Raw genomic sequence first — 12,366 nt, 5'->3', positions numbered from 1 at the left:
AGAGATCTGGAATTCAAAAGTAGCCTCCTACTTGTTGACCTAATTATACTGTCTATAGTATTCCCTTAGAGTTTAAAAAACAGCAATAATGTAAAAAGAAAAAAGAGGGAAGGGAAGAGAAAATGTATTTGGCTTACTTTGGGACCTTACCTTTCTGCTTGGTTGGAAAAACTGGTACTGGATGCCAATCTAAACAAAATAACAAAAAATACAGTTATAGGAATATCCTGCCCTTGGTCATAGAGCACAAGATCAGGAAAACTATAAGTAGACATGGACCTAAAATCATTATTTTAAACTGGAAAGTACCTTTAAAATAATATAATCTGACACCTCATTTTATAGCTAAGGAAACTGAGGTCTAAAGATTTAAAATGATTTGCTAAAGGTCAAATGGGGGTAAGTGGCAGAGTCAGGATTAAAGTCCTGGTTTTCCAACTCCAAATTCAGCATTCTTTCCATAACACTATACCATCTCACATTAATTCTTTCAGATAGTTCCCCAAAGGGACTCTTTAAATTCCATTCCATTAAAACTGTTTCTAGTATCAAATTATTTGACTCCTAGCTAGGATAATTTAGAGTATTTTAATATAAACAGACTAATAACTTACAGGATGCCTAAGTTCATAACCTCCAGTCAAGACTCCCCCAGAATAGATGTTAATTAATATTTATGAGAGTAAATGGTTATTCTATCTATTTGATAAACACAATTATTTTAAGTAGTATTCCAAAGGAAACTGTATTATATAAAATGGGCTAGGAACAGAGAGAAGGGCAATTTGAAGCAAGATTTAATTCATTTGTTCAGTACCTGATGCATAGTAGGAATTTAGTTTGTTTCCTTCCTTCCTAATTCAACTAACTAAAAGCTAAATAATTCTGGCTGGCTAATTGGTAGCAAGTGACAATTATAAAGTAGAATACTTCAGTGGGGACTCATAAGCAATAGCATTAGAAAGATATCCTTAACCCTAGAACCTTAAGAAAGAAGTAAATAGTCACACTCTCTGAATCTAGCCAACTAAAGCAAACAGGGGTTTAGCAGTCACCTCAGAGTCTCTGCTGTAATGAGATACATTACAGAATTCATTTGACCCAGTTTAGTTCATTTTAGCACAACTCATTATTTTTTGGCTTTAGCTATATAATATATCAAATAACAACTCCTAAAATTCAGCTATCCTTAATAAAAAGAAAATAGGATACAATGAAGCCTGTAACAAAGGCATTCTTCCCCTAAAGTAGCATTATAGTTCAAGGCCAGTGTTTCTAATTTCTCTTGTCTCTCATTTTGTTGCATTTTAATGTACTTAATATGAAGTATTCTCTGCCAAGGTGAGAGAAAGGCAAATTTTAATATGATTAGTTTTGTTTATAAGGAAAAACATTCTCCAGAATGTTTCAACATTAACTAGTTTCTCTTTGTTACTTAGTTGTGAATGGTATCAACCTAAGTGAATAATTTTGTCTGTTATGTACTTCACTAGAATTGATAATAAGGAATAATATAAGCTCTCTAAGTGAAAGCTCATTTCCTGGGTCTGCCAAGTAGATCTGATGTGAAATAAACATCACTTCCCAACTCTGTTCCAAACTGGGATAGACAATACTATGTAGAAGTAAGACAGTATTTTTACTTCCTAGTTCTTTACTCTTGAAATTCCCATGGTGATTTCTTTTTGGATTCTTGAATGCTCCTTTGCCTACATAGCAATATAGCTGAGCACCCTTTCCCCACTTAATATAAGACCTTGAAAGACAAAACATAAACAAACCTTAGTAGTAAGGGACTGACAGTTGTGGTTACCCTTTACCTTGATGTAGTCTCCTTCCCAAATTGGAAGGTAGAACTTCTAGGTGAGAGGAAAGTAGGCAGGAGAAAGGAAAGCAGGGAAAAGGAACTGAAGAGGAAATAGAGAGAGGTGAAAGGGGAAAAAAGACAGTGGATCTCAAATCTACTAGTCTATTAGCTTTCCCTTTTCTTGAAATATGAAAACCCTTCCTATCATTTGAGGCCCAGATTAGGTCTCATTTCCTCCTTATTTTCTAGAGCAACCTTATACTGGAGGAATTTCTCCTTTTTCTGAGCTTCTATTTTACTGCTTTGTATTGTTCATTTGGTACTTATTTGTATGTTGTTGTGAAGAGCTTCTTAACTGTTTTAAGTGTTCCTCTCATTTCTATCCTCAGCTAAAGGACAAACTACTAGAAAGCAGGGTCCTTGTCTCATAAGCTACTAGAAAACAAGTCTTATATGTCCTAACAAAATTTGCTGAAGGAAGCATTCTATGAATAACTGCTGAACTAAATGGCATCTTATTGCCTTGTTTAAAAAACCTAATGGAATAGAATTAAAGTTTAGCATTTGATCAGCTAGAGAAAGTGTCATCCATAGAACCATGGAATCATAATATTTTAAAGTTAGAAAAAACATTAGTGGTCTTCTAGCTCAACCCTATTATTTTACAGATGTAAAAACTGAAGCTCAGAGAAATGAAGTAATTTGCCCACAACTACTAAATAAATGGTTAGTTGCTATCTGGGGCTTTGGACTACACTCTATGTTTATCTTCTGAAAGATCTGCCTTATTAGACACATTTGTCCTAATAAATAACTTGAGGTAACTAAAATTAATACATTTTTCATTTAACCAGATGAAGGACTTGCATCCCAAAAGCAACTTCTTTTCCTTCATTTCTCAGTTCTAGGCTAATCTTTGAAATCTGCAATATTTATTTCCTTGCCCTATTCATGGAATCCTATTACTTCTAATTACACTTCCCCTCATTCAACAAAACTGGTTCATGAAGTTACCAAAATCAGGGCTGGAAAGAGACCACTCAGTACTGATATCTCTAAAGCATATGTTGCTTTACCACTCACAAGAGACTGAGCATGAAAGCTGCCTAAAATTCCTCTCTGAAATTGTCATAACATCCAAACAACTGATAAATTCATTTCACAGGTTTCTATGTTCAAGGAAAATTAAAACAAAACAAAAACCACATGCAATAAAATTGAATCAGCCCAGTTATTTGGTATTAGTCTTACCAAACAACTAATTGGTGAGTGAATTGTTTCCTTGTTGGAAACATCTGGTCTGATGTCATAAAAATTTATTCTAGGAGGAAAAATTCTTCCCACCTAGAAAGAGAAAATGGCATTCACCTTCCCACAGACTGCATGATATCCAGCAACAAAGGAGCTGCAAGGTCTGGACTTAGGTGGATGAATGTAGAGAGCACTACAATGGCCAGTCCTAGTGTTTCTTCATCATATTCTTCAAGAATGGCACCACAGTCATGGCATCTAAAAAGAAAAAAAGAGGAGGAAATGCTTATATATAAAGATAAAGAAAAGGCTTTAAAGCACTAGAAATCATATCTAACCATGTCCAGTAGTTCTCATTTTATACCTCTTACATCTTAGAAAAGTAATTCTTTGCTCTATTTGAACAAAGGTCCCACAAAGTTCTAATCCCACCACCACCATAAACACGGGAAAAAGAATTGTAATATGTGGCAAAGATTCCTTTCATTAGTGAAAGAGTGATTTATGTTCCTAATGACATGACTTCTTCTGAATTATTGTTCCCTTTTGTGGTATAAGGCTACTTGAATAATTCCTTTATGCCTTCTTTTTTGAAAAATACATAATTTATTAGTAGACAAATTATAGAAAGATCTAGTCAGTAGTATCTAAGGAAATTCATGCTCCAGACTTTGCCATACACATTCACAGTCCTTAGCCAAATCTTCATCTCCCTGTGCCTCAGTCTGATGATAATGATGATGGTAATGATGATGATGGTGGTAGCAGTGGTGATGATGTTGATGATAATAATGATGATGATAGAAATAATAATAGTTTACATTTGCAGAGCATTTTAAGGTTTTTATTAAGTTTACAAAAAGCCAATATAGAAAAACAAAGCAAAAAAGAAATGTTTTTCTTAATATGCAGAGTAGGGGAAAGGAGGGTGATTTTTATTGGTGTTTGTCAAGTATAGAATAGAAAAAGATGCTATTTTTTAGAAAATAAAAATAAAGAGGACACTTGCTCCTAAGTAATTTATAATTTGTTATTCTTTTGGTGTATACAGGATAACATCTGATTTCATTCAAATCAACAGATATTCATTACACACTCACTATATTCAAGATACTATGGTAGGCACTAGGAAAACAGATGAAAATTTTAAAAGTCTCTGCTCTCAAGGAGCTTACAATTTACTAGAAGTGGATATAATGTGGAAAGATAGGTGAATAAAAAAGTAATTTGAGGTGAGAGCAAGCACTAATAAACTTGACAGAAAAGGCTTCACAGAGGTGACAAGAAATGAATCTTAAATAAAATAAGGATTCTGAGAACCAAAGATGAGAAAGCAGTACATTCCAGTATGGGGAATGACGTGTGCAATGGCACAGAAGTAGGAGAGGAAATACCTCATTTGGGGAATAGTCAGTGACCCAGTTTGGCTAAAATATAGAGAATGTGAAAGGGAGTCATGTGAAATAAGAGCAGAAAGGAGCCAGAGTTAGGAAGGCCTTAAATATCATGCTAAAGAATTTGTAATTATCACAGAAACATAGGGAATGTTCTACAGCAGAATAACATGAGTTGATTTGATGGATTTGAATATCAAAGGACCTCAGTTCAGTTCCTGACTCTGCTACTTATTTTGACTCTGACCTTGGGCAAGGTACTTAATTTTTCTGGATGGCAGTTTCTTTATCTATAAAATGAAGGGATTCAACTAGATGACTTGTAAGGTCCTTTCCAGCTCTAGATCTAAGATCCTGTGATGCTACACACTAAGAAGTTTATTCTAGATTTGTGTGGATATGAAAGAGTCTAGAAATAGGAGGACCAATTATAAAATTATTACAATAGTCCAGATGAGAGGTGATAAGGGCCTACCCTAGAGTGAAGGACTTGTGAATGAAGAGAAGGGGATGGATGTGGTAATGGTAGAATCAACAGGACTTGGCAATTGGTTGGATAAGGGAGTTGGGGAAGAGGGAAGAGTCAACAATGACTCCAAGGTTACGAACCTGGGTGACTGGGAGGATGGTGGTGCCCTCAACAGAAATAGGGAAATTGATGGCATTTCCAGGAGGAAAGAAGGGAAATTGTTTAAAGAGTAGGGAAAGAACCTAAAAAGAAAAAAAAATGTATACATTTCAATGTTGTTTGATAATTTAGGATTATATAATTAGCCAAGAAGGGCTGAAACAATATTAATATTAAATAATGTTAAGTCTATGACAATAATATTAAAAATAACTCATATTTATATAGTACTTTAAAGTTCATGAATCACTTTCCCTATAGAGACCCTATTAGATAAGTAGTATAAATAACCCAAAGACTCAGAATCTTTGAGTTAGAAGGGCACTAAAGATTATCTAGTGCAATGAATACATGAATGGGGCACACAATTTCTGTCTGAAATCCTACAGCATTTGGGGAACTCATTTATTCTTGAATCAGTCCATTCCACTTTGGGATAACTCTAATTTTTATGAAGCTTTTCTTTATATCAAACTCAAATCTGCCTCTCTGCAACTTTTACCCATTGTTACTAGTTTTGACATGGGAAGACATGCAGAACAAGTCTAATCCCTCTTCCACGTGACAAACCTTCAAATATTTAAATGTACATATTATGAATCACCCAACCTTTAAATCTTTTTTTAGTCTAATTATCTAGATGTATTTCAATTGATCCTTAACTGTCATGACTTCCAATTCTTTCATCATTATGATTACTACTCTCATCTGCATCAATGTTTTTTCCCAAAATGTGGTGCCCAGTACTCAATACATTTCTCCAGGTCTGATCTAACCCAAGGAAAAGTACTAATAAAATTTTCACCTGTCTCTTTCTAGACATTATGCTTCTCTTATTGCATTCTATAAGTCATTCTATAAGTAGCAAGTACACATAGGCAACCTAGAATATCATTACCTTTTTTTTAACTGCTTTGGCACAGAATTGACTTATGTTGATATTTTAGTCCACTAAATCTTCCATATTTTATTCCACCTCTTTATGGAAGTATTAAACTCATTTTACAGCTGTAGATCAGAGAACTTAAGTGATCTGTCCAAGATTTCACATTTATTATGTATTAGAAGTAGCATTCAAACTCAAATCTTTTGATTCCAAGTCCAATGTTCATTTCATTATATTACCTCTCCTATGATACAAGTAGTTGAAAAATTATTCTTTCTTTTATATATCAGAAATCTGAGGGTCAAGGAAGTTAAATACATTACCCAAGATTTAAAGACTCATACATACAGTGCCTTATAGGTTGTACAATACTCTCCTCACAAAAAAATGGTGCTAGTATATTATCTACATTTTACAAATGAAAAAACTAAGGTTCTAAAAAGTCGTTTGCCTAAATTCATATAGTGCATATGGGGGAAAAAGCAGATCTCATATTCAGATTTTCTAATGCCTGGCCTAATGTAATTTCCACCACTTGACCTAGCCACTTTTGGACTAAAACTAAAGGATCATAAAATTCCAAGCTATAGAGTCTTAGATCATCTATTGTAAACCATCATTTTACAGATGAGGGTAAAAAGGCTCATGGAGATGAAATAATAAGTTCTTTTTCTATATGTTTTCTTGCTCTAAGAAGCCACAGGTATCACTCAGCAACAATCTAAAGATGAATACCAGAATCATTGTGCAAATTCCTGATATGTAAAAATAATCAGTGACAGCAAAAAGTCATACAGATATTATGTTAAAGTGACACAACATTTAGTATCTTTGAGAGGAGAGAAGCTGGTTGTTGTTATCAGTAAGGAGTGGTGGTAATATTTTCAAATTCTCAGATGCTCCCCATGCATCTTGGGTATTGTGGTTATAATACCCAGAGGAAGACAAGTAGGAGAATTTTAGGATGCATTTTATAATGATGGGTTAAAAATTTTGCCATAAAGCTCTAAAGCTAAAAGGATGCCTGAGTAAAAGATTTTCTGATTGATATGCATCTAGTCCTTAAAAGAGTCAACATCAGTACACTTATTAAAGACAGCATCTTAAATTTTCAGGTAGAGAAACTTCTGCTAAGCAGTTCAGTCCTGAGTCAGTCTTATTATAACTGTATCACATAGGCAATCTCCTTAATCAGAGATTTTTCATTTCTCCATAGCTGAGTAGTGAAACTAAACTCTGAGATAGTTTATTGGGATCTGTAAAGAAACCAAGGCCAGAAGTTATTTTTTAAAAAATCCACAGAATTAGCAAGTGGGGAGAAATAACAGAGCTCACCTATTTCGACATATTCCTGAAGCAGAACTCTATTCTACGATAATCAGTGAATTACAGATGAACTGAATGGGATTTCAGAGACTAATTAATCCTAAATCCTTATTTTATAAATGAGAAAACTGAGCCCTATATACATCAGGTAGTAAGTGCTATGATGAAGCAGCTGAGAATAACTACAATACATATAAATCTTTCCCAAAGAGACTATTTAGAAAAGAGGTTTTGAAAGGAAAGTCAAGATACAATTTAAATAATGCATGGAAAGAATTTTCAAATCAAATCTATAGGCAAAAAAGTTGCTGTTATTATTTATTATTACTAAAAACAATAATAATGGGCACTATCTTTGTGGCAAAGAAGGTATTCTTGGACTCCTACTACTGTACAAGATGTGAATTCCCAGGTAAAAAAGAAGCAAGACATTATAGAAGCAGCTAGAGGGTTCAGAATATAGAGTGAGTGTTAGACATGAAATCAGGAAGAACTGAGTCCAAATTCTGCCTTAAGACTAGTTTTGTGACCCTCAGCATTTCATTTAATATCTCTATACTTCAATATACTCACCTGTAAAATTAAGCAATTGGTGCAGTTGTGAATTGATCCATCCATACTGGAGGATAACTTGGAACTTTTCCCAAAGGGCTATAAAACTGTGCATACCCTCTGATCCTGTAATACCACTATGAGGTCTGTATCCCAAAGAGATTTTAAAAGGTTTAGGGGTGGAGGAGTACCTACTTGTACAAAAATATTTATAACAGTCCTTTTTTGCTGGCAAAGAACTGGAAACTGAGGGGATGATCATCAATTGGAGAATGGCTAAATAAATGGTATATGATGGTGATGGAATATTATTGTGCTGTGATGAACATGATGATTTCAGAAAAAAACTGGAAAGACCTACGTGAAAGAATGCAGAATGAAGTAAATAGAATGAGGAACACACTGTACATAATAAAAGCAATATTCTACGATGATCAACTGTGAAAGGCTTAGCTACTTTCAGTAATGTAATAATCCAGAACAATTCTGAAGGACTTATGACAAAGAATGCTATCCATCTCTAGAAAAAGAACTGTTAGGAGTCAGAAAGCAGATGAAAGCATACAACTTTTTACATTAATTTTTTTGGATTTTTATTTTAGTGTTCTGGTTTTATATGAGTATTCTCTTATAACAACAATACATAAACAATATGTAAATATGTTTCTCATGATAATACATGTATAAACCAGATCAAATTGCTTATTATCTCCAGGAAGGGGGGAGGGAGGGGAAACAATTTGGATTTTATATTTTCAGAAAACTTATTTTGAAAAGTGTTGTTATATGTAATTGGCAAAGTAAAATATTTTTTTAAAAAGATAGGCAATTAGACACTCTATGGCCTCTAAGGTCCCTTCCAGATCTAAATATGTAATTCTATAATTAACAGGAGAAATTACCCAGATTCACAAGAATTGGATGAAATAACCTTCTCAAGAATATACCTTGGATTGCTGTCTGACATCAGTTCACAAAGGGCTTATACATGGAACAAGGAGTTGATAGGAGATCCCGATTTATTAACTCTAATGATTTTTTATCTAGATATTTTTCTAGTAAATACTTCAATAATATTGATATAAATAGTAATTATATTTCCCAGAAATATCTTACTAAACTTTCTTTCCCTTTCTTTTCTCTGACTCCTTTTTTCTTGGCGTTAGCCATGGAAAGATCCTAATTATGCAAAGGGATAGGAAAAAGAAGGTGGGAAACATAAAATACAGAAAGGATAAGGTTAGGAGAGAAGGAATGTTGTCTAAGAACTTTTGTGCCAGAAAAGCAAAAGGGAGATCATAAAATCATAGATTTTCAGCCATATACAGATCATTTGAGGTCATCCAATTCATACCCTACTTTTGTAAAATGAGAAACTGAGGTCAAGAGAGATTAAATAACTTGTCCAAAGTCACACAGGTAGCAGAGTCAGAGACAAGGCTTGAATTCAGGTCTCATGACCCCAAGTTCATCACCATGCCTGTTGTACCATGCTGGCTATGTAGATCTGTTGGTAAAAGTGGGAGTTTTATGCAGCACATAAGATAAGAAAAATACTAGGATCAATATTGAGTATCCAGAGGAAACAGTGATTTAAGAGAATTCTTTTTTAAAAGGAGGATGAAATTTGGTTAGATGTGTGTAAGAAAAGTGTATTTCTTGTTTGTGGCAACAAAGGCACATAGGGCTACACAGCCTTGAGGCAAGGAAGATAACAATAAAACTAGGGGAGAAAGCTGGATAATGGAATTTCTGCTTCCAGAAGCCAAGACAGCAGCATAAGGAACTCTTGGAACTCACACAAATTTCACCTCCAAACAACCACCAAATTAAAAAAAAATACTTCAAAAGGAATTATGGACTCACAGAACTAACAAAAGACAATCATGAAAAAAAAAAGAATCAATAGCTTGGTACAAGATATAGAAGTGACTAAAAAGAAAACAACTTGCTAAAACTAGAAATGGTCAAATGGAAAAGTACAAAAAATCCAAACAAGAAAACTACTCTTTTAAAAGTTAAATTGGTCAAATGGAAATAGAGATACAAAAGTTCATTGAAGAAGACCATTCCTTAACAATTGGAATTGGACAAGTTTGGAAGCTAATGCCTCCAATGAAAAATCAAGGAAAAAATTTTAAAAAATAGAAGAAAATGTGAAATATTTCATTAGAAAAAAATGAGAATATGATATAAGAATTATGAGACTACCTGAAAGCCATAATAAAAAAAGAGAGCATAGATACCATATTACAAGGAATTATCAAGGAAAACTACCCTGATATTCTCAAAAAAGAGGTGAAAATAGACTTTGAAAGAATTTACTGATCACTTCCTGAAAGAAATCCCAAAATAAAAAAGACTCAGGAAAATGATAGTCAAATTCCAGAATTCCCAGGCCCATGGGAAAATCCTGAGAGCAGTCAGAAAAGTAACAACTCAAATATGGTGAAGTCACAGTCAGGATTACAAAGAATCTTGTAGCTTCTACATTAAAGGGTCTAAGGGCTCAGAATATGATATTCCAGAAGGCAAAGGAACTAAGGTTACAACTAAAAATAACCTACCCAGTGAAAAGTTCAGGAGGAAAAGTAGATATTTATTAAAATAGAGGACTTCTTCAACAAAGGTCTCATTTCTCAAATATAAAGAGACTAAGTCAAATTTGTAAGAATGGAAGTCATTCTCCAATAAACAAGTTAAAGGAATGAAGAGTTTTCAGATGAAAAAATCAAAGCTATTGATAATATGAAAAATGTTCTAAATCACTTAACATGTCCAAATCAGAACCATTTATCTTTCCCTCCAAACCCCTCCAAACTCCAAACTACCTTTTTTTCTGTTGAGAGTAGCACTGTCTTTCCATTACTCCACATTCATCATGTTGGAGTCATTCTCAAGTCTTTACTTTCCCTCAGAACCTGTATCCATGACAGTATGAGCTCTCTAAGAGCAATTGTTTTACTTATCTATCTGTATCCCCAGTCCTTAATTAGCACACAGTTCTTTGGACATATTAAGAGCTTAATATATGCTTTACTCATTCAGCTAATCAACTGATAAATCTTGTTAACCATATCTCCATAATACTTCTGATAGCCACATTTTCTCCAACTGATATCACCACCACCTTGGTTCAGGCCTTCATCAGTCCTCTCCTGGAATACTGCAATAGCCCACTAAATTGGTCTCTGTTTCCATTCTCTCCTCTAATTCTATCTCATCACATCTGCCAAACTCATATTCATAAAGAAAAAATCTGATCTTGTCATTCTCCTGTTCAAGAAATGTCAATGGGTCCTCATAATCTTCAATATTCAACAAAACTATTCTGTTTGGCATTTATAATCCTATACAATCTGCCTCCAACCTATCAAATCCATACCAAATTGATATTACTTCCCTAATGGTATTTTCCATTCTAACCAAATTGGCTTTATATTCCCTGCACATCACATTCTGGAAACAATTTGCAAATTCCTTCCATTAAAATGTAATTGTCTATGTTCCGAAGTTCTGGGCAATTCTCTTTTATATTATTTCTTCCATTATAATATTAAGGTTCTTTGTTCTGTCATGTTCTTCTGGAAGACTTGTGATTCTTAGGGTTTCTCTTCACTTCCTGTCTTCAAGATCATTATGCTTTGCTTACATGAAAAGCAAATGTTCTTTAATGTTACTATTTTTTATTTCTCTCCTAGATTGTCCTTTGCTTCTGGGTATCTGCAATTCCTAATCTAGTTTTCTCTCTTTTCTTGTTGGTGAGAATTTCCATAATAGATTCCAGATTTTTTTTAATGCTGCCTCATCAAGTACTGATTCATTTTTCCTTTGTCTTTTCAATATTTGTTTAGAAATACTTTGATTTATTTATTAGATCTTGAGGCCATATTTTCTTCTGTTGTCAGTGGTTTTCCTGTTGCTTTATCCACTTATGCTTAGGATCTTTTGAGTGTTCTTATTCCCAAAATTTTTGGTAATTTCTGGTTTTTTCTCCCCTTATTTTCACTACTCACTTTCTGACTGTCCCCTCTTACTGTGGCTTCCTTGGGGGCTGAACCTAAATGCATTTCAGTCTCCTCCCACATTGGACAATTTAAGATACACTAACCTCGTCTTTACCCTAGTGTCTTTAAGGGGGATCAGAATTGACCCCAGTTGGGTGCTGTACTCTTTCCCTCAAGCTGGGTAGAGTATTACCCAACCCCTTATGCACACATGATATCATGTCTTGGGGTCCTGTCCCAGTTCTTTGGCTCTTTAGTTTGAACCTTTTCAGTGCTGTTGCTACAGGAACTTGCTCTACTGGTATAACAGTATTGTTCAGAACCTTATAGTACTGATGCTACAGGGTTATGTGACAGACTTTTGCTTCTGAAGGCCTATCTGTCTGTCTTGTCTAGGGCAAATTTCTGCAACCTGGAGCCAAGGTCTCCATAACACTGGAAAGAAGTTGATTGTAAGTCTAGATCTTGGAAGCAAGAGATGGACATTTGATGTACCTTTAGACTGAAATTTTTGC

General features: G+C 34.2%; 1 protein-coding gene across 28 annotated transcripts in view; it reads right to left on the bottom strand.

Annotated features, from left to right (window-relative positions):
* Positions 1-12,366, bottom strand: part of UNC79 (unc-79 homolog, NALCN channel complex subunit) — a 338,162-nt gene that overhangs the window by 86,143 nt on the left and 239,653 nt on the right. For 15 of the 28 annotated variants that reach the window (XM_056810498.1, XM_056810497.1, XM_056810493.1 and 12 more), the window contains 2 exons: positions 3,176-3,316; positions 151-189 (listed from right to left, as the gene is read on the bottom strand). In XM_056810498.1, coding sequence (XP_056666476.1) covers positions 151-189; positions 3,176-3,316 — 180 coding nt within the window. Of the gene's footprint in view, positions 1-137; positions 190-3,175; positions 3,317-5,061; positions 5,164-12,366 lie in introns of all 28 variants that reach the window. The other 13 variants (XM_056810495.1, XM_056810476.1, XM_056810477.1 and 10 more) reach the window with 2 other exon arrangements.

The sequence above is a fragment of the Monodelphis domestica genome, chromosome 1 (genome assembly GCF_027887165.1).
Source record: "Monodelphis domestica isolate mMonDom1 chromosome 1, mMonDom1.pri, whole genome shotgun sequence".
Classification (NCBI taxonomy): Eukaryota; Metazoa; Chordata; class Mammalia; order Didelphimorphia; family Didelphidae; genus Monodelphis; species Monodelphis domestica.
This window is presented reverse-complemented; position numbering and strand designations above follow the sequence as displayed.